The sequence below is a fragment of the Arachis ipaensis genome, chromosome B02 (genome assembly GCF_000816755.2).
Source record: "Arachis ipaensis cultivar K30076 chromosome B02, Araip1.1, whole genome shotgun sequence".
Lineage (NCBI taxonomy): Eukaryota > Viridiplantae > Streptophyta > Magnoliopsida > Fabales > Fabaceae > Arachis > Arachis ipaensis.
Genome location: NC_029786.2, coordinates 79237520 through 79261503, shown reverse-complemented (window position 1 = coordinate 79261503; position 23984 = coordinate 79237520). Strand labels below are relative to the sequence as shown.

At 36.1% G+C, this 23984-nt stretch overlaps 1 protein-coding gene across 1 annotated transcript; it reads left to right on the top strand.

Moving 5' to 3' along the window:
- LOC107625503 lies at nucleotides 20694-23978 on the top strand. The gene is made up of 4 exons (XM_021116011.1): nucleotides 20694-20825; nucleotides 22190-22468; nucleotides 23526-23633; nucleotides 23730-23978. The coding sequence occupies exons 2-4, from the start codon at nucleotides 22211-22213 to the stop codon at nucleotides 23853-23855; spliced, it is 492 nt and encodes a 163-aa protein (XP_020971670.1). The 5' UTR covers nucleotides 20694-20825; nucleotides 22190-22210; the 3' UTR covers nucleotides 23856-23978.

The window sequence follows — 23984 nt, the reverse complement described above, 5'->3', positions numbered from 1 at the left end:
TCCTATCATTTTTCTATTATATATAGTGAAAAATCTGAGTAACTGCCTCAATACTTGGTTTGATAGAGACCACCGACCACCTACGTAGATGCCTTTACTTCCATTCAATCATGGTGCCCCACTTGTGTGCCTTTAATTTCCCAATCTACCCTACATTTTTCAGTATTTAATTAACACCAATACTATCTTCTTAATTAATTCATGCAATGTGTCGTCAATGTCAATTCATCATTTCTATCGTAATTTCTTTTGAAAAATTACCTGAAAGAAGCAACCTTCGGTACGGTGGAAGAAAATCATGACCAAGATACAGAAAATGTGCATATGTGGAGCTATATATGTACGACTTTGCGACTTTACATTACAAAAAAAGAGGTCTATAGTCACAGTGAAAGTTAGTGAAAAGGCTCATTATAGGTCTATGATCACAGTTTTTTTTGCTGTGGCCTATTCTCTCGTAGCCATAGATCTATGGTCATGTTTTTTTATTTATGATCACGGTTTCTATAGTCACGGTTGTAATGTTTAAATTCTGACACTTTAGGCCACGTTTTTTTATCAATTTATGGTCACGTGATAAAACCGTGATCATAAATTCTTTTAGTCCACCCTCCAAAACCGTGACTATAAACCCTTTTAGGTTACTCTATGATCATCTTTTTTAAAAAAACCGTGACTATTACTTTTTTTTTGTTACCCTAAAAAACCATAACAAAAAAAAATCGTAATCATAAACCCAAAATATTGTACTGTTGGTGAAAACAAAGAATGAAACAAAGTCCAAGAGAAAATTTCTAACTAGTTGTTTCTTTTTTTATTTTATTATTTATCTTTCAAGGTTGAACTGCAATTGCAACTCGATTGGGAAGGACAGTAGAAGTGGAAGAGCCTTTGTTCTTGTTGGGCCACAAAAGTGCTCATGCCATATCATACCATCAAAAATTTCCATCACAGCACAAATATATTAAAGGATCAGAAAAACATTGAAAATCGCAACATCTTTGTTCTACAAAACTAGAGAGCATTTCACCCTAAGTAAGGTAATGTAATGTCACACTACCATTATTAGTCACCTATAAACTATTTTCATTTGCGCGTGTGTCATGGGGGAACTTAAATGTCTCTACAAAACATTATAATTTGTTTTAATATTAAAATTTATGCATGCAATAAAATATTTATCTTTTAATTTTTTTCTTGTTTTTTAATTACCATATTATTTAGGATTAAATAAGTTTTTGATAATAGTAACTAATGATTTTTTTGAACAATATGAACAACTACTAATCAAATAAAAATACATTACACTTTAAATTATCCACCTAAATTTTAATATTAGAATAATCATTCGTACACCTAGTGAAATGAACATCCAATATATCTATTGTTCATATTGTTTAATATTTTCATTGTCTACCTATACTTTTCCATATATATTACCTACAATCATATACTTAATATAAGAAAAAACAAGCAAACTAACTAGCCAATCAAATTAAATATGCTCACTTTTGTGAAGGAAAGAAGATAGAAATAGAGTTATTAATTAAAAATATGATTGGTCAATAAATTATTTATTTTTTCAAAAGAAAGAATTGAGGATGATGAAGTAATTATGGGAGTAGAATGCAAGTAAAAGTTTGTTTAAGTTTCAAAATAAGCAAGGTTCTGAAAATCGGAGCGGACCGGCCAGTTTGACCGGTTTAACCGCGAATCGGCGATGTAAGCAGTCCGGTCCTCCTTTAAAAACCGTTAGAGAAAGAACCGCTTGAAATCGGTGAACCGGCCAAAAACCGGCCGGTTGAGTCGGACCGGTGACCGGCTGGTTCCTTTAAACGACGCCGTTTTCTTAATTATTTAAAAAAAATAAAAAAAAATGAAAACCTACCCGACCTGGCACCCCCACCCCCATTCATTCATCTCAGTCTCACAGTGAGTGAACCCTAGCCCTCTGAAGTTCCTCTCCATCGTCGCCCAGTAGCCCTCTATCGTTGCCGCAGTCTGAGGTCGTCAGCGCCACCGCCGTCGCCTGATCTTCAGCACCAGTAGCCCTCTATCGTCGCCTGGTTCCCAGCCCAGTAGCCCTCCATCGTCTTCAACTTCTCAACACCAGTAACCCTCTTATCGTCTTCATCGTCGCCTGGTCCTCAACACCAGTAGCCCTCCATCGAACCCAGGTGAGTGACTCGTGGTCTTCATCTTCTCTGAACTTCCTCTGCTCATCTTCTTCGTTCTTCGCCTCTTCGGTCCTCTGCTCATCTTCTTCGTTCCTTTTTTTCCTCAGTTGATACAGAAACATGAAGACGTTCCTAGTGTACCCGTTACGCGATTTTTGTTCAATTTATTGCTGTTTTAGTGTTTTGCACTTTTGCTGCTTTGTAATTGTTAATTTGTTACTCTGTTTTGTTAATGCTGGAAAGTGGAAACTTACTCTGTTTTGTAATATTGTTGAATGGCTGAATACTGTAGGCAGAATTGCTGTGAGCATAATTGAACCAATACTCTTATAATTCATGGAACAATGACTCTTTAAAGGTTTTGTATCTCGATGTAGCTTTCGGCTCAGATTAAATTCTATTGATGTTCACGATGATTCAAATTCAGATTCGCAGGTACAAAATGGCATATCATTCAAACTATAGTCATCTCCTGGATCCCTTGATTGAGAACAATTAAGAGTTATTCATGGTGGAGAGGCTTATCATGATGGGTGCGAAAACCTGTTATTTGAACATTCAAAGAACATGACACTGATCATAGCTTCACTGATGGTCCCAAAAAAGAACACAAAAGTTTGGCAAAGACTTGTCTACACAGTGGATGAACCATGCTGATACCTATATTCGTACATAGTACACTACAATTTCTTTGTAATCAAACACTTGCATGATCCCAAATCTTTGGGAAGAAATGCTAATGGACTGAGCGAAAATGTAAGCCTTAGTTCATGTTGTAAATTTTGAGATTAGTTGGAACTAAAATTAGATTTGTAATTCATACATAATCCTAATAAGTGAACGAGCCATTTATGGAATGTTTGATTTTTTTTGTTAATTGCTCTAGGCAGAATTGCTGTTAGACTATAATTATATTTTAGGATGTATATTTATAATTTATTTATTATTTTATTCTAAAACGGTTTTTTCGGTTGAACCACTGGTTGGACCGATTAGACCAATAAACCAATGAACCAGTAATTAGAACGGTTTGATGACCGGTCCGATTTTCTGAACTTTGAAAATAAGTGAGTTGAGGGACCCTTCATAGAGTTTTTATTTTTCATATTTGAAAGAAGATGGAGTATCACATGGGTATGAGAGTACATAGCGCAAGTGTCATGGTTTAGAAATCGTTGGGTCCGATTTTATGACTTATAAAATTTTTTCTCATCCAGCAAAAAAATCGCTGGGTCCGATTTCTTTGGACCCAAAAAAATTTGAATGTAAAGCATGAAATCAGTGGGTCCGATTTCCATGCACTGCCTTCCATAAATCACAAATCGGACGGTCCGATTTGTGTCCCCTTTCAACTGCAATAAATCGGACCGTCCGATTTCTTTCCTTCACCTAAACGCCGTCACAACAGTGTAAAACTCCCCCAAATTTTATAACCCAACATTACACCAAACTTGGTCTCATATCACAAAAAATTAGCCCCATTGATATTCCAAAGTCCAAAGAGTTGAATGTTGTGGGACCCATTATGAACACGGGCTGCCAGAAACTTTGCCTATTTGGGCCGAACACTGTCTGCGTCAACAATAATAGCACGTGGACCTTATTCCATTTTTGGAAAGTTCCCTTTCAACCAGTCACATCCCAACTCACAAGTGTTCCCTCATTTCTCATTTCTCATTTCTCAACACCTTCTTTAAAGACCTCTTATTTCACCACTCTCACTATGATGTGTTACCTTCTTCTTTAAATAAATATTTTTTTACTTTTTATATTTATTCAAAAATTACTATATCTACTATTTACTTTTTATTTAAGAGTTTAATTTTAATGCACTAATAATATAAAATGTTTTACACAATTGTCCAATCACATCCGTTCTTTTGGATGACTGTTGAAGAGGGTGAGACGAACTCTATAATTTTTATAGAGTTCATTGAATTTAAAGCGAATTTGCTAAGTTTTTTAGAGTTCGTTGAGGTCCGACGAACTTACCCAAATACTAAAACAAAAATTATATGTGAAAAATTAAAATTTAAAAAACGTATTTGAGAAAATAATAAATTTTTTTATTTTATAAATGAAAAAAATCCGACTTTCTGTACAAAAGTCTTTGTAACCCCATGTAAGGGCCTATTTTGATTCCACTTGTCATCGTAATTCAGCCAACTACTATAGATGAAATTAGGATCGGACGTTATTCTACCTTAAAATCAAAATGGTTTATATATTCATCACCAATGCATAGGACTTATTATATACTGAAAATATTTATGAAGATTATACTAATTTAGATTTTGCTTTTACACATTAAAAAAAATGTACGATAATTACATCAACAGAGATATCTACCTATCTTGATTCAAATGAAGTATATAGCTAATAGCTAGGTTTCTTTGTTCCTTCATCAGCAGTTTCATTGCCTAGTAGTCGCTACCTACTCCAAGAAATTAAAATGGTTGCGACTAATTAATAAATTTGTAGTTTGCACATCATAAATAAAATTAAATTTAAAAGATGTAAGAGAAAGAGTTTAATATACATACAAAATTCTCTTAAATTTTATAGTTATGCTACACATCTAAATTTTAAATAAAGTGTATTTGTAGTTTGCATTTGTTTTAAACTGAGTTTGTTTATGTGTCGTTATCATTAAAAAATTTTAATGTATTATAGATTTGAACTGTTATACATATAAAAAGAAGACAACGATAATGACAATAACGATAATAAAAGAGAAAAATAAGAAAAAAGGAGAAAAAAAAGACAAAACAGCAGCAACTTATTCAAGTGTGTTAAAAGTCATTTCAACTTTTAGGACAAATAGACACAAAAAATACCCAAAACTTACAAGTATAACACCAAAAAACAATTCTATGTTATACCAAATTGTGTTTCAAAATGTACCGAAACTACCATTAAACGTAACATAAATAGATTCATGGAAAAAACAATTCAAAATTCTAACATTCTATTCAATTTCAAACCTTCAACCATGAACACTGATTTTTACAAAGAAAAACGAAATTATTCAACTAGTAGACAAAATAACTACACCAGCATAAACTACTAACGAACTATATTAACGAGGTTCGAACCAAATTTCATCCACTTGATTCGTTTCAAAATAATAATCAAATTTGTCCTGGTTCGATTGACAGTGTTAACTTGCATCATTCATTGTCTTCGAAAATGAAACCTGATTTCACAACTTGATTTCAAAAAAATTTGATCCAAATCTGAGTTAAGTCTCAAAGTGGTCCCTGAACTTGCACTCGAGCCTCAAAGTGATCCTAAAGTTAATAATTACTCAAATTCGTCTCTGAAATTGTTCTCCGGGACTCATAGTAGTTCTTAAAATAATTTTTTCGGCCTCGAAGTTGTTCTCCGAGACTCATAGTAGTCCCTAAAATAATTTTCGTCCATCCTTACCATTAGAAAGGACTAAAATGACGTCGTTTTATATTTAAAAAAAAATACACACCTCCCCCCTTCCCCGGTTTCCTTTTCCCTTTCCTCTTCCCCAACCCTTTCTTAGTTCTCCTTCCTCTTCCTCTTCCTCTTCCCCTTCCCCTACCCCTTCCACGCTCCCCTTTCTCTTTCCATTCTTTTTCCCCATTCCTAGTTCTCCTTTTCCTTTTCTTTCCACGGTTCCTTTTTCCTTCCCCAATTTTTCTCTTCCTTTTCCTTCCATGCTCCCCTTCTCCTTTCCCAATTCATCCCCAGTTCTCCTTTTCCTTTTTTTTTCTCTTTCCGTAATCATTGTCAATAAAAAACAGTATTTTGTAATTGTTTAAGTAACTCAGAAAAAATAAAATAATAATTTGTTAATTCATAGAGAGATAATGGAAGATGGAAAGAATTACAAAAGGCAAACCTCCTGCGGGCATTACCTCTCTTGCCATCGTTGCCCTCGTTTGTTAATTTTCTTTTGGGCCACCGTGGCGCCTCCTCTCGTGCATGTGCTTCTGCTTTCTTCTGCTCCGGCGGCCTGCATCTTCCTTCTGCTCCGCCGGTCTGCTCTGCCTCTTCTTCTCCCATTTATTCTTTTTTTGGCTGCTTATGTTTTAATTTTTTTTGTTGATCGATGTGATGTTGTATATTTATTGTTGTCACTGCTATGATTTATAAAAATTTTTGTTATTTAAATTAAATTATTGACTTGAGCATGATTATCGGATGTCTACATAAATTAATATGAATTTGATAGTTTAATTATTGTTTGCAATGATGATGTTGTTGTTGTTACTGCGAATTTGAAGAAGAAGAAGAACAGGGTGAAGAAGAGAATTGGTGGAGATAATTGGGGATTATGTTTTTTTTTTTATAAATACAAAACAACGTCGTGTTGGAGATTAGGATTTTTTTTGTATAAATATAAAACGACGTTGTTTCGGTCCTTCTGACGGTAAGGATGGACGAAAATTATTTTAGGGATTACTATGAGTTCCGGAGTATAAGTTCGAGGTCGAATTTGAGTAATTATTAACTTCAGGAATCACTTTAAGACTCGAGTGCAAATTCATGGACCACTTTAAAACTTAACTCCAAATCTTCAAGTAAGATCAAAGAGTATTAGTCGTAAACGAAAAAATGCAAAGAACAAAGAGAATATAAAGAAGGAAGAAAATGTTGAAAAAAATTGAAAAAAAATGAAATTCACTTAGAAAAAGCAACTATATATAGTCACACATTAAGTCAAAATGTTGTTAGAAATAGTAGCTGAATTAAATTAGAGAAACTTAATTGATTAAATGACTTAGATATAATTATTATAAATTTTATTCTCTTATCAAATAATAATAATAAATGATAGCCTTGTCAATAAAAATGATGAGACATCAAGTTTGGCTTCTATACTCATAAAAAACTAATTATAAGAACAAAATTATGTTTATACCAACTAAACAAAACTGTCTTACTGTAGTTCAGAATATAATATTAACCTAAATTGGGATACCACTGTGTGACACTGACACACTTAGCTTCCACACCTGAAAGAGGCATGCATTTGCGAATTGCTAGAAAATCCACCCTCAATATTTTAAAGATCACCGCTTTAACTTTAATAAAGACTGTAAAATCTTACAACTTTTAACACATAAAGACTTCAACTAGTCCATACTGTAATTGAATTTTTTGTGATACTTAATTTTATTTAATAACAAAATAAATACTTACTTTTATTGTAGTGCCATTTGTAATATTTTTTTTTGTTTTGTCATAATTAATGTATTTGATATAAAATTATTCATATGTTTTTACTTAGCACTTTAATCTTTTAAAAGATATACGAATTTATAGTATATTGTTAAATTTCAGCACAAAGTACAAACCACCTTAGCACATATTATGATGAAAGAGCAGCAACTCAATTGTGCATATCACTGCATCCGTCTCCAACTTTTAATTTCTATTTATTTTTTTCAAAATTTAAAAAAGAAGAAGAAATATTATGGGTATTTGAAAATTTTCCACCACACATGGGTAAAGCAGAATTTGTAAAGCGACTGCATATGCCCCCACTTGACGCAGCTCCATTATTATGTTGTTGATCAAAGGAGAGGACCCCAACTAGAAAAGATTAAATTTTACCAATTTGAGGTTGATTCCTTTCATAATTATAAGATATTGTTTGGATAAATTGTGGCAATATGACTAAGACATTATTGTACATGTTCATTATTATTCGTAGTCGTGCATGTGAGATCAGAGAGCATGCAGTACACATTTGATTTTATTAATTAGTTCTTCGGTTATTAGGCTTAATTAGATTTTTTTTTTAATTAAAGGGAGCTCAACACAGCAGAATGGAGCAGATAGCAAAGCTATAGTAAGAATAAAACAAGATAACATACAACTCCTAGACACTGTGACCCAGCCATCAACACCCAAAGGGCTCAGCACCACTCCATTCTTCGTAGAACGTAAACGATCTGTTAATAATGCCCCCTACTCTTGAACTCTTATTTCGGAAGAGTCTGTCATTCCTTTCTAGCCAAATTGTCCAGATAACAGCAAAGAATCCAGTGAACCATCTCTTTCTATCTACCTTCCTTCCTATAAAACTCGTCCAACTCTCAAAATGTTCCTTCAAAGTACCCGGAAAGCTTCACCTTTGTTGAAAGGCCATTAGCCAAGCACACCACACCTGCCATGTAATCTCACAACTAAGAAACAGATGATACGCGGTTTCCACAGGCTTACCACAGAGAAGACACTTATTGTCCTGCTGGTCAATAACCCGTAATCTGCACAGTCGATCCTTTGTGTTGACCCTTCCGACTAACGCAAACCAAGAAAGGAGTTCAACCCTCGGGGGGACAAATCCTTTCCAAACAGCACTAGTGAAGCTATAGCTGGTAACCTCCTCCGGTAGGACTTCCTCCTGCATCACTCGCACAAAGGATTTTGTTGAGTAGTCACCTGTTTTATCAAATTTCCATACCACACTATCTTCTCTCCCATTTGTAAGCTTGAATGACTGTAAGATCTCATGAAGCTGGTGTACTAAGTCCAACTCCCACTGGAACAACTCTCTCCTCCACTGGAAACTCCAAATCCACACTAGTCCATCCCAAAAGCCACAGTCTGCTATCACAGATTCATGAAGAGTTGAGACCGAGAAAAACCTAGGAAACATATCTTTCAATACTCCAGCCGGTAACCATCTATCCTCCCAGAATCGGATTGTTCTGCCATTCCCTAACTCCATCGACAACCCACTGATCATCTGATCTCTTAGCCCCGACTTACTAACTTGTAGCTGGCATATATCCTTCCAAGGACCCCCTCGCGTGGGAGTAGGCTGTCCTCCCACCATTCTTGCAGGATGCATATTATTACAAGAGCACACCACTTTCTTCCATAAGGGACAGTCTTCTTTCGAGAACCTCCACCACCACTTAAACAGCAATGCAGTATTTCGAATCACCGCATCCCCAACTCCCAACCCACCTGCCTTCTTTGGAGCCATAACCACTTCCCACTTCACGAGCGGTACCCCGTATCTCCCATCCTCAGTACTCCACAGGAACCGTCGTTGCAGGAAAATCAGCTTCTCTGCCACTGTCTTTGGCATCTTATATAAACTGAGGTAGTAAATCGGCAAGCTACTAAGAACCGCCTTAATTAGGACAAGCTTACCTGCTTTGTTAAGAGTTTTTGCTTTCCACAAACTCAGTTTGTCTTCCACCTTATCAATCACCGGTTTTCATGTCTTAACCAGTCTCGGATTTGCTCCCAGGGGAATGCTCAGATATCTGACTGGTAATGAAGCCTCTTTACAACCCAGTAACCGACACATCCTCCGGACCCACATCCTCTCATAGCTGACCGGTATAAGGCTGGACTTTTCAAAATTAATGGCCAATCCCGACATGAGCTTGAAGCATCTGAGTAGCCGATGATAATTCCTGATGGTCCCCTCATCAGGCGGACAGAAAAGAATAGTATCATCTGCAACCTGTAAGTGAGACAACTCAATATTATCTCTACCAAGCAGTAACGGAGTTATACGGCCATTTCTCACCGCCTCACCAATCATTCGATGCAAAACATCCACAACTAACACGAACAGAAATGGGGACAACGGGTCACCTTGCCGTAGACCCCGTTCCATTTTGAAAGGCTTTGAAGGTGACCCATTGACAAGCAATGACATAGATGCAGTGGTGACACACTCCTTTATCCAACCTCTCCACCTCTGGCCAAACCCCATCTTCTGCAAGACAATATCCACAAAGCCCCACTTGACTCTATCATAAGCCTTTTGGAAGTCCAGCTTTATTATTGCGGCACTCTTTTTTCGTGTTTTTAGCCAGTGCACTGTTTCACAGGCGATCAAGGCCCCATCATGGATTTTCCTGCCCTTAACGAAGGCGCTCTGAGTCTCTCCTACCAACCCCGGCATTACCTTTCGCATCCTCCTAACCAACACCTTGGATATGACCTTATAGACACACCCCACCATACTAATCGGCCTGAGGTCCTTTATTTCTCTGGCTCCAGTAAACTTTGGCACCAGCGTAACCCACGTAACATTCGAGTCTCTAGGAAGTGTAGCCGAAAGGAAGAAGCCTAGCACCGCATCAGTGAACTCCCTTCCTAAGTCATCCCAGCATTTTTTTATGAAGTTCATGTTGTACCCATCACTACCTGGCGCCTTTGTTGACTCACAATTCCACACTGCCTCCTTTATTTCTTCAACAGTTGGCAACATCTCTAGCTCCAGTGCCTTTTCCTCGTTGATCTGCTTTACAAGCCCGTCCCTGAACCCAATCACTGGCGATGTCTCCTGGTGGTACAACCCCTTATAGAAGTCTCGAATAGCCGTCTTGATCCTCGCCTGGTTCCTTATTAACCTCCCATTAACCATTAAGGAATCAATCATATTCGACCTTCTTTGTGCTGAGGCTAGATTGTGGAAGTAGCGGGTATTTTTATCCATTTCCTTCACGTGCCGCGATCTGGACATTTGCTTCCAATGAAGCTCCTTCCTGATATACCATTTTCTACAGAAGTTTACCAACGCTCTCCTTCTTGCTTCAATAGTCCCATCAGCCGTGCCAGTACTTACCATGTCATCTACTTTCTTAATTTCATCTTCCAGCTGTGTAATCCTTTGGTCCATATTCCCAAAATTGGCTCTATGCCATTTGCTCAGTGGAGTCGTCAGAGCCTTTAGTTTATCAATGAACTGTCCCTCCCCCAAGTTCCTCAACTCCTCCTTCACCATTCTCAAGAACCCATCATGGGTAAACCATGAATCCAAGCTCCGAAACGGTCTTGGTCCCCCGCTAATTCGGGTAACCTCCAAGATCATTGGGCAATGGTCTGATAACCCTCTAGGTCCCCCTCTCAGTCTTGTATCAGGAAACTCTTCTAGCCACTCTAAACTAACCAGTCCCCTATCAATGCGACTACATGATTGCCCTCTGAACCAGGTGAATAAGCGATCAGTTATTGCCAAGTCCACTAACTCCATATCCTGTATCCACGATTTAAACTCTTCTGCGGACACTGTTAAAGAGGTAGCACCCTTTCTCTCTTCTACATGAGTTACCTCGTTAAAATCTCCCATATAACAGAACGGTACTTGGCATAACCCAGATAGGAAGCTCAACTCTTCCCACATAATGAGTTTTTCCGCCCTTTCATATGGCCCATAAACTAGACAGAAAGCACAGGGAAAGATAGTTTTTAGCAGCACACCTTCCAAGCATATCCAGCGAGCCCCTTTATAATAGTTGTTCATCTGAAACACCATGTCGTCCCACATTAATACCAGTCCCCCCGCAGCACCAACCGAACTAACTAACTCCCATTTAACTGCGCCATTTCCCCACAGTTGCGCTATATCAAAATTTGTCACCATCTCTGTCTTAGTCTCTATCAAGCCTAGCATATGCACATTAAACTTTCTCCGAAAGTTCTTAATCATACTTAGTTTACTAACCCCCTTCAACCCCCTAATATTCCAAGAACTAAAAATCATCGTATAGCACTTATACACACCTTTTTCCGATTCTTCGGTCGACTCCTTCGTGCTTTCTCCTTTCGCTTAGCCTGTTTTTTCTTCTGCGCAATTAACTCATTCTGTGCCTGTAGAATGGCCATGATGTCATCTTCCTCATCATACTGCACCGCTCCAGATTCTACTGCAAGCTTTCAGGCTTCTTGGTTTTCTTGCATATCAGCTGTCCATTTGTTCTCTGATGTTTCCGTCTCAGCTTCGCTCACTGCATCAGAAGGGGCCCCTTGCACACCCGCTGAAACTCTCCCCTGAACACCAGTATCTAACTCTCCCTGACAGCCACTGTCCCTGCCCTCTGCCAACTCATCTCCCAAGCTAGCCCCATCCCCTTCCAACGGAGAGTGCGACACTCCCTTGCCGCTGACCTCAAAAGAACCAGTGCCATCCCCTGCACGACCTGGATTCCCCCCAACGAGATCCACTGCCCCTCTTCCCTCCACCAGCCGCGGCATCATCAGCACCATCTCTCCCGCAAGAGCACTGCCTACCTCCCTCACCGGTGCCCCGCTCAACCCCCGTGCCCCCAGACTCGCCTCAGCAACCTCACCCGCGACGTCAACAGCCTTGCACACGCCACCCATCCCCATCATCATGTGCGGCGACCCCGGGTGAGCATCCGCCTCCACAGTCAGCGTCGTACTCACCAAGGCGAAGCCCTGATCTGCATCTCTTCTCCTCCCCGCATCACACCTGACCACGCCGCCATGGTCTCCTTCCCCAGCCTCATCGCCCAATGTAAACGGATCACCACTCCCATACCTACCCGATTGAGATCCTCCCTCCGCATTACCCACAACCCGCTTCGCAACAGGCCCAATCTGCATCCCCTTTATGGAACCAGCATGAGGAGTAGATGGGCCTCGGGAAGTCAAGTCCAACGTTGCCCCCTTTGGCTTAGAGTAAACAAGCTGGGCCTTAGAGCTATTAGAGCCCAAACAAATCTGGCTTGTGATTTCTCCCACAGCAACCACCCGGTCCGCATCAAAGTCCCACGACTGAGTCCTCTCTGACGCATCTTCTTCAATCTCAGCACTTCCTCCCCTGAGCTCAGCAACCGTATTCTTGGCCGTTACAGAATTTGAATTCAAAGAACCGTTGCTCCATTCATCCAAAATATCGGCCGTAATTACGCTTCTGCCCTCCGGATCCCCTTCCATCCTATGCGGCAAGGCTACCTCCTCAGCCGCCGGACCCGGCCACCCCCTCTTCATCGGATTTCGAGTACCGCTAATGCCCTCCATGCTCCCAGCAACCCCTGGCATCACATCAGTCACCACCACCCCCTCCAAAGAGCCATGTTCATCACTGTCAAGTTCCTCAGCAATTACCTCAAACTCCGTCGACCCTACAGTTAAATAAAACCTTTCAGACATAGATGCCACCCTCCAGGTATCGATCAGCATGCGACCAGCCCGGAGCGACAAACTTGGGGCTGTAACGTTAGCACAAGCCACAACCTCACCCCACTGGCTACCAATCGCACGAAAAGTATCCTCGGACCAGGCATGTAGTGGAACGCCAGAACACTCAATCCACACTCTTCTCCTCACACTCCGTTCCTGATCATTCCAACGGCACATACTATGGAAAAACTGCCAGCGGCCATCCCCACAACCCTCCAACGCCTCCTCCGCACTCTTTGTACTCTCAAATATCAGCAAGGCCTTATACCTCCCCAGCTCACAGATTTTAACAACGTGAGGCCAAGCTTTACTGCTGAGTTCATTCAATAGTCTGAAGTCAATTGGTCTCACAGTACTCCCAATCACACTCCTTTGCAGCCATTCGAGATTGGTCTTGGCAACAGAGGCTTTCAGCAACATTGCCCCCATTTTCTTGGAATCCTCCTCTATGGCATGTGTTGCAATATCTAGAGCACTCGGCCGTGCCCCCTGCACCATGTTTGGAGATGGCTGGATCCCAACTGTGTGCTCCCTTACCGCGTTATTGACCTCAGCCTGGCGGTGGTGTGGCCTTTCCTCCGCCACCACCTCTGCCACTTTTCGTCCCTTAGAAGCATCCCTCCTATACTTAGCCTCCCCTACATAAAGCTCTTTCCCCCTTAACAGCATGTGATTCATTTCAGCAATAGCCTTCAGCGCTCCTCCCTTCGTAGTATATCGTATGAAGACAAATAGGTAGATCTTCCCATTTCTCGTCTTTCTTGAGAGGTATATGTCGTTGATCCGTCCTGTCCAAGAGAATAACCTAAACAACTCGCGTTTCGAGATATCCACTGGTAAACTGTCCACGAAAACACACGAAAACACTGAATGAATCTCGTTCAAGCCGAACGTACTCCTCTCGATTCTAGACTCTGGGGTCTTTCGCTATGCTTGATCGCTCCCTCATGCTTTCTTGTTAATTAGATATAATAACATATATAATTTCTAGCTAGTCCTTATTGTTCAGTTATTGCAAACTACGTAGCATATATTTATATAGCTGTTGACGGGCCACAAAAGTAGGTGGGGTTCATACGAGATTATGTTGCTATATATATATTTGAGTGAAAGGTAATTTGAGACTTGAGATCAACTTTGCTGGAGAATATATAAAATTTTACTGGGACAATCATTTTTGTTTTTGGGAATTCTTTGAGGTTAAAGTTTTAAACAAATTTGTTCAATCTCTCAGGGGCCTGGAACTATTAACACAAGAAAAGATTTATATCAGCCATGTGACATTCATAATCATAGATAGATAGAGTGAGCTGGTTCTAAGAAACAAGCTATCTTAGCCTTCGACATGTTATGTCCTTTACAATTTGTCTCTTTTCTACTGGATCCCTTTATAACCATTAAGTCTTTCCAGTGATCTCTGAAGAATTATAATTGCCATTTCTTCATTATATATATTGTTCTTATATCGTTCTTTAAAACATATATTAAAAACAAGGTAGAAAATAATCAATAGTTAAGTGTTAAATCGTTACTTTAGCTTTAACAAAAAAGAAAAAGAAGTTACTGTTTCGAATTTTTTATAACTGAGCTAGCTATAGTTTCGTTTTAAGTCGTGCAATTAAATTCCATTCAATCCACACTAACTAGCTTATACCTTTTGACTCCGAACTCCAATCCCTCATTTGAAAAATGAGGAGTGCTAAGTAGTCAAAGAATAATTACAATATAAAAATATAGAAAAGTTTAGGGGCCAGCAACTTTGTTAAATTCTGACCAGCATGTAACTAGCAAAGAAAAGTGAATTATTGGATGAAATCTTACACCAATCTCACACCATTAAAACCATCTTGATGGCTATTTGATGGCTACAAATAACAAAAATTGCTAGTCCCCTAGCATTCCTCTAAAAATATTATGTAAAAATTCTCATTTTTTTGATAAATAAGTGATATACATCTCCTTATCACTTATTCTCCTTATCACTTACAATTTTGTTGCATGTTTGAAGTTATTAATGTTCTTTCCAAAATCAATTTCAGTTTCTCCCAAATCAAATGCTTAACATCTCTCAATCACATTATTATCCATTAAAATACAATAATTCTCTGCAAAAATTATAGAAGTTAAATTAAAAATTTTTAACAACTACAATTTATTAATTATAGACATCATATATATGTATGAAATTATGAAAATTATGAGTACAAAATTATGGATATTATTAATATGAAATTATGGATGTTATGTGTATGAATTTATGGATGTTATGAGTAAATTTATCAATTGAATAAATTAATTTAAGAATTTGACATTTTTTAAATTCAATTATGATAAAATTTAAAAATATCTGTGTTAATTTTATAGTTACTTAAGCAATAACTAAAAAATGATATGTGTATAAATGTAATATCTAATAAATATAAATTTAATTTTTAGATGTGTTAGTTGTATGTCATTATGGATGTTATGTATATAAACGTATGAATGTTATTTGTATGAACTTAGTTAGTACAATATAATTATAAATGCACATAAAAATACACAAAAAAAAATTAATCAGTTTATTACCATACCTCATCAAAACTAGTGGAGTTTTTCATATTCTCAAAAATTGATTGACTGACAACAACCTCGTCGAGTGAGTCCATCTGTTGTATGTTCAAATTCTTTAGCACTTTCTACCATAGGTACCGTATTAAGGTAGAATTCAAATGACATACTATTTGTAATGACAAAGATGATTTCTTGTAAAATTCCTTAACCTATTCTAATTGTTCTTGTAATGGTATTAGAGTTGTAAATTTTAAATGAAAATAATTGAATTAATGGAAACAAAATCATATTAGGATAGCTTTCAGATCTTGTATCTCTCCATTGAATGATGATAAATGACTTAACAAAAACAGAAAATTAATAATAATAATAATAATAATAATAATAATAATAATAATAATAATAATAATAATAATAATAATAATAATAATAATAATAATAATAATAATAATAATAATAATAATAATAATAATAATAATAATAATAATAATAATAATAATAATAATAATAATAATAATAATAATAATAATAATAATAATAATAATAATAATAATAATAATAATAATATGAAATTGATAAGAATATGATAAGTGGAATGATAAGAGAGTGGGTTAAAAAATAAAACTGTTATTAAATAATATAAATAAAATATATTATAGAAAATTTTAGCTAATTATGGCTGAAACTTTTTTATTACTAAACTTTTTCCTTGAAAAATAAATATTTTGTGTACACATTATTAATTATCTTTTGTACTATGTTGATATATGTGAAATGTGTTATGAACTTATTCAACATGAACCACCCATCAATATTCTCAATTTTGTCATTATATCTTTTCTTTGGTTTTCTTTTTTTTTTTTACCCCACCTGACTACTTGTATTTGAGTACATCAAGGAAGCACTCACTATTTAGTGCATAATAAACTTATTAGCTCTAAATCTATATATATCTCTTTATTATTAAGTGAAATGTAAGACTCATACTATATGATCTTAAATTTTCACTACAAAAAAATCTATGATTACGGTAATCGTGATCATAGCTAGTAAAAAAGGTGACTATAGATTTATGGTTACGGTTTTGGACCTATGATCACGGTTTTTTACCGTAGCCTACACTACAAGAAAAAGCGTGTTTATCGATAGCAAAAATCGACGGCTATTTCTGCCGTCGATAATTTTCGATGGCCTGCTGTCGATATTACTAAAAAAAATAATTAAAAATAAAAATATTAAAATCAACGGCCTAGTCGTCGATATTTTTATAATGCATTAATTTATTTCCCTATTATCGTCATAGTATAGGCGAACCAGCAGTCGAAAATAAAATCGACGAATATGGCGTCTATTTTATTATTTTAAATATCGACAACTTTGCCGTCGATAAATTTGAACGGTCTAGACAAATGGGATGAATGGTCTAAATTTAATCTATATAATATACGCCATATGTGTTGTTTTTTTATAATAAAATCGACGAATGTGTCGTCTATTTTATTATTTTAAATATCGACAACCCTGCCGTCGATAAATTTGAACGATCTAGATTACTTTCTAAAATGGAATGAACGGTCTAAATTTAATCTATATAATAGACGCTATATGTGTTGTTTTTTTTATATTAAAATCGACAATTTTGTCGTCTATTTTATTATTTAAAATATCGACACCTTTGCCGTCGATAAATTTGAATAAAATCGACAAACAGGCTGTCGATTTTTATCACTAAAAACACATTTTCTCAACTCCTGCTTCCAAAGTTCAGAAACGCATGTCATCCCCAAATTCAAGCTAGGTATTTTTATCACTAAAAACGCTTTCTCTTCAACACCGCCTCCGTCCGACACCACCACCGGCGACCACCATCGCCTACCCTCTCTCTCTTCCTTCTTCTAAAACTTGTGTTTTTGGACTGAAATTGTTGTTGGCTGTATCTTTCTGAAATTACTGGGTTGAATGTTGCTTAGATTAAACTGAAATTTAGTGTTTTGAACTCTCTCTTCAACACCGCCTCCGTCCGACACCACCACCGGCGACCACCATCGCCTACCCTCTCTCTGAAATTGTTGTTAAAACTTGTGTTTTTGGACTGAAATTGTTGTTGGCTGTATCTTTCTGAAATTACTGGGTTGAATGTTGCTTAGATTAAACTGAAATTTAGTGTTTTGAACTCTGCACACCACATGTTCGGAGAAATACCTGAATAGAATTTTTGTATGTAAGGCTTTATTATTATGATTATTATTAGGTTTATTTTTTCAATTTTATAACATTTTGATAGAGTAAAATAGTAAATAGTGAATTGTATCTAGCTAGGGAAGAATCTAATAACACATCGTTTAGGTAATGAGCTCGATGGGGTTCAATGGTTGGTACCACACTTTGGTAAAAGCTAAGGCACATTTTGTGTGGTCCGCTAGTTTTAGTTTGTACTTGAGACACACACACTTTTGGTGAAGAGTACTGTCAATAATGCACGATTGTTGATTATGCTTTGAATTTTGTACTTGCTTCTACTCCTATGAAGATTCACGATATTACTTAATTATTGGTTCTTTCTCATTCATGCACTTTATGCAATTCACTTTTCTACATCTATGTATTAGTTATGGAAATGAATAAAAAGCTTTAATGAAAGTCTCCTTTTCCATCTTTTGAGGGCTTCAATTGAATTTTGTTACCCTAGAAAAGATTATCTGATTATGTCAATAAAAGTAAAGAGCAGCTTTTTTGAAGAAGCATAAAGATGAATTTCCCTCATGATTCAGATAGACCATAGCTTATAATAAAAGATTAAGAAAAACGAATCTAGTATACGAATTGAAAGTGTAGGGCATGCTACCAATAATTGTCTTGATTCTTGAATATTCTGTTTTATTATTATTATTATTATCTTTTTGTTGCCACTTAAGTTTGAACTTTATGGAAATTATCGCAGCTAGCTAGTCACCACGACCCCAATCTAGTAGTGGTGTTGGAAAACTTGATAAATATGAGATAAAATTTATAAAGCTGTAGAAAGAGAAATCTGAATCTAATTTAGATGAGGAAAGGGTTGTTCTACAAGGAAAGTATTTGCATATTTTTTATTCTTTATAATATATATAATGCATGATAAAAAAATAACATTATCAATCATCCATTCTTTACTTTTTGTTGTTTGCTAAGGAAGAAGGCAAATTTTACTTCACGTGAAGAAAATGATGCATATAGAAGAGAGTACCCTTAGATCTAATACTTCTAATTTTTGTAGTGATATTCTATAGCTTTTTTTGCGTACTTGAACATTGATGGTGAAGAGGATGGCTTTGGAAATATAAAGGAAGACAAGGGTAGTTTGGGAAGTGAGCAGAAAAATATTAGATGCATCATTTGTTATTAGATTTATGGTACTCCTGTATATTATGGGAAAACAAATTCAATTAGCATGTACATTATTGAGAAGAAAAAATGCTATCATATCAAAATCTGTGTTATAAAACTTACATCACAAACACAATCATGCCTTATTGCCTTATGACTTAAATAATAACCAAGTCTATCCAAGATATCAATTCCCTTCAACAGAACAGAACTATGAGCGACTCAGTCGTGAAACTTGTATTAGCAATGGCTAAAGCATATTGTATCCGTGTTAATGACCTATGCATTTTGTTCTGTTTTCCTTTTGAAATCTGGCACAAATCTATTAGCTCTTTGGATTCCATCCTCATTTTTATTAATAACAGTCTCAAGACAAAAATATAAAAATATTAAAATAATTATTTTTCTATTGTTTCAATACCTTATAGTTTATATAGTATTTTAACGTGACTTCCATTTCTTCTCAAACATTTAGAGTTATATCTATAGATTGCAATGATTCCCTATTCCTAACTATATATTTTGATTTTCTAACAACAACATATACATTTGAAGCAGCTTTCTTAAAAGATTCCCTCTCTCTCTGGTGCTGCAAAGTTAGGGTTTCCTATGACCAGGTACACTATCCTTTTCATTTCTTCAATTATTGCTTGCTGTAATTTCAGCTCAGGTATTAGCAATTGCCAACTTCTGCTTATTCTTCATGTGTTGATTGCTTGCTTGATTTCTTGTTAGCTAGTTTTAAGTTTGTTGGAATTTGAAATTCGGTTACTGATTAAGCATTTTGTTACTAGCTGATTCTGTTTTCTGGTTTAGCTTCTTGGAGCTTAGTTAGTTTTCTGCTTCTTTGTGAAGTATGAAGAATCATCAATATTGAAAGAATATTCAGTTTTCTGCTACCGAACTCAAGATTCTGATATACTCGTTTGCAATATTTGATATTTCTATGCAGCATTTCACAGTGGGAATTGTAGTGGTGTGGGTCAATAGAATCTTTTGATCAAAGAAACAATAGTGGAGTATTTGGTTCTTCAGCATATACACTATTTCAAAGTATTGGTAGAGTTTAAGACTCCCAAAAAAGCTATTCAAGGTTTAACCTTCTACTTTTTTATTTATTTATTATCACTGTTAAACTATTGAGTTTTATCTTTATCTTTATCTTTATCTTTATGTTCTCTGTTAAATTATTATGCATGCTTATCTATACTTACTTATGTATGCTTGTTTGTGTAAACCATTCATAGTGAAAGTATAAATTATATTGATGATAAGATTTATTTGTTTTGGTTTCTCGTTGAATAAAAAAAATTAAAAAGTGAATATTATCCCTTTGATATGTAGGAAATTAAATTCATTAATAATGAAAAATCAGAACCGAAATTGGATGTATGATAGAACGTATGATCAGAAGCGGGGTCTTAAACCCAGCTATTGTAGCTCCCAGTCGACCAGGATCTTGTGGGGAAAGACAAACCACATCTAATAGTACCCAAGATGCTCAGGGTCAAGGAACATCCACTGCCATTGGTCACTCCAGCACAAGTACTCCAAAGCTTAGATATGATGGTGCCAAATGGTTTGTTATTTGCTTTAAATTTTATGAATAGCATGTCTCATTTTTACTAAGTAATATGTCATTATCATTTTTTTGGTTTTTGATGTAGTTGGCACCCACCTAAGCTTGGATTGAAGCGTATTTCTCAGGTTTTTAAGGAAAACTACAACAAGCCTTGGCTGAGTTTTGATGAGGCAGATGATGATATTTGGAAAATATGGTGGACTGAGTGGAGGGTAAATTTTATCTACCTTGTTTTACGTATTTTTTGTTGTAATGTTATTAACTTATTACTGTGTTAATGACTTAATTAATTCAATTGTTCTTATTATATTTTTTGTGTATTTTGGTTTCCTGAATTTAAGTTGTTCCTCTTATTAGCATTCTAATCTGTATCTGCTGTGAGATAATTGATTTCAAAGGTGTATTTTTCTGGACATCCCTGCAACTGCAAGTGTTGGTTGTTTTTGCTTCTACTTTTAAGTCTTTGCGTGAAGTAATAATGAATGAGTTAATGAAACTAACATAAGTGGAAAGGGGTGTATAGTGATATTAATGTCTCCGATGGAGGCAACCACCAGATCCTACATGTCCTGATTGAGATCACGGTGGTGGGGCCTCAATCACTAAATCTCCCAAGCAACGTTAAGGAACACCAATTTTTTAATAAACTCTCTTCTGCTTCATTTGATTATTAAAGCCTAATATTGTTGAAGTTTACCCCTGCTGCCATCCATGTGCAAACCTTTGATTTGAATTTAAATCTGCACAAACATCAAACATGACACCCATTGGATTCTTGACAATAGTACTATTAAACTTGTGACTAGCCCAATCATGTGTAGTTGTGTACAAATTTATGCATATCTATTATTATGCTTCTCTGTTTCACTTTTTTTTAATTATTTTCTGTGTGGTATGAGAGAGAGAGAGAGAGAGAGAGAGAGAGAGAGAGAGAGAAAGGGGGTGTGTTTGAGTGTGGTGTTAGTGTTGAGAGAGCGTAGATGTCTGTCTGCTTGCTTGCTTTTCCCTAATTTATGACTAAAAGTGACTTATGAGAGAGAGCAAGTGTATGTGTATATGTGCATTGTAAATTGAAATTAGTTGCAGGATAAAGCTTAAATTATCTTTAGATTTAGCTTAAATTATGATTACAAAGTAAACCAAAAGTACTATAGATTAGTCGTATTCTTGTCCTTTAAATTGATGGCTTATATATAATTGTACCATAGACCTAAAGTTGTGGCTTTTGAGCTCTGAAGGATCATGTCCACAATCTAAATTAATAGCTTTCTTTAATTTAATTATTACCTTAATTTTTTCAACATTGTCTTAGATGAAACTAGGCACTCAACTCGAACTAGAAAAAAGATCAGCATATTTAGATGATTTTCACTACATGATTGTATTATCTAAACCTCATTATTGTTTTTCGTTTTATCCTAATATTTTACATAATTTTGCTATTAGAGAGAATTCTGATATCTTTAGATTATTATTACTTGTTAAACTCAGCATTACTTGTTATTTATTTGTCAGCAAAATAAATTTTTATCTGTTCAGAGGCTAAATTTTATTCCAATGATTTTTTTTAAAATAGAAATGCTTTGACATTATTGATATGGAAGAGGATGATATCTATCAAGCTTGGAGGTTTAGGGCTGCCAAGCGCTTGCGAGGTATGCTCCATGCCATTCACAAAAAAGGTGCCCGTCCATATTGGATCCCACCAGAAGTTCTTGGTGAATTGATAAGACGTTGGAACACTGAGGCCTATAGACAATTACAGGTGAGAAATACAGCTGCCAGAAAATCGACTCGAGGTACTTCTCTTCACACTGCAGGAGGCACCACCTTTCCAGAAGCGAAGTTACGCTTGGTAAGTTGCTTATAGAATTTGTAATTTATATTTATATTATACAGAATTTGAATATAAATTGATAAAATAAATAATATGTATTTTCATGCACTATACATAGAAAGGACACATTAGATAGCCTGCTTTATAATTCCTACTAATTATTAGATATTAGATTTAGAAAAAAAAAAAAATAAGTGTTTCCATTGTGTCGTTTACCTGGTAATTGGTATGTGAAAATATACAACTATACAAGGAAGTGTTAATGATATTAGTGTTCACTTCAATGTGGATGATGAAAATATGATACTTTCAAATGATTGATGAAAATATGATACTTCCAAATCCCTGGTGGTGTTCAAACAAGGTTGTCCCTGATCTAGGCCTCGGTCAATTCTCGCAGCTTCCTAATAGCCAAGTTCCCGGCGAGTTCGATGCACTGGAACCAGGTAGGAGGCATCATGTGAATCTAGAGTAGTCCGGGGCCTATGATTCACTTCCTTGGTCACTTAATGCACTTAATGCACTTCATGGGAACCTGTGCTACTTGATTGCTGTTGCTATTTTTAATTCAGTTGTGAAACTTTCAGCCGCTAAATCAATCATCTAAGAGTAGACATTGTTACTGTCTTTCTACATAGGTATGGCATTACTACCACATATAGAAGTAAAGAATTTGTTCTTTAGTTCAGTTTTTGTTTAGGTACCAATTGTTTATTCAAGCTATTCCCTTGCATTTTGATTGTTTTTTCTTCCCTTCCCTTTAGTTATCAAAACTTAATACATCTCCTGAAGTTGCATTGATTTTCATGAGGTTTATCATTAGTAGTAAGGTTCTGCACAAATTTTCTTGCTTATTTTATATCCAAATTCTCTGCATATGTAGATATGATTGAATTGGTAATTTGGTTATGCTTTGGTAAGCCTTAATCAATAGAGAGTGAAATCCGTTCTTAATAATGATCTTGATCTAGTTTCTTCTTGAATTGATGCAAACTGCTGAGTTTTATTTTCTGCTTAATCAATTGCTTAGTACAATACATCCCATATTACATGATAACTTGGTTACATTATGTAGAATCATTCGCTTGGAAGACAATCACGTATGGATGAGTTTTTTGAGCACACTCATACTCGCAAAGAGGATAGGACTCAATGGGTTGATGAACACTCCCGAAAGACAAAGGTAACTTACCTTTATTAATTGTAACTATTTTGTTATCTAATTGTTATACATTATTAATACTTATAGTAGTTTATCAATCATTTCTTCTCATTGTAGGATATATTTCAAGAGCGTATGTTTCAGGCTGAGCAAGAGCGGCAGGCTGCTATAGAGGCTGGTGTAATTGATCCACCGCCTGTCTCTGAGGAAAGCATATGGATTGAGACAGTGGGTGGAAAATAAAGAGGTAGGGTATATGGCATGGGTGAGGTAAGGGACTCTTCCATGGTGCGGCCTCGAGTTGATGGGCCAACCACGACCACCAGCGCTGATGTTTTGGATCTTAGAGAACGAATCATAATACTCAATAGG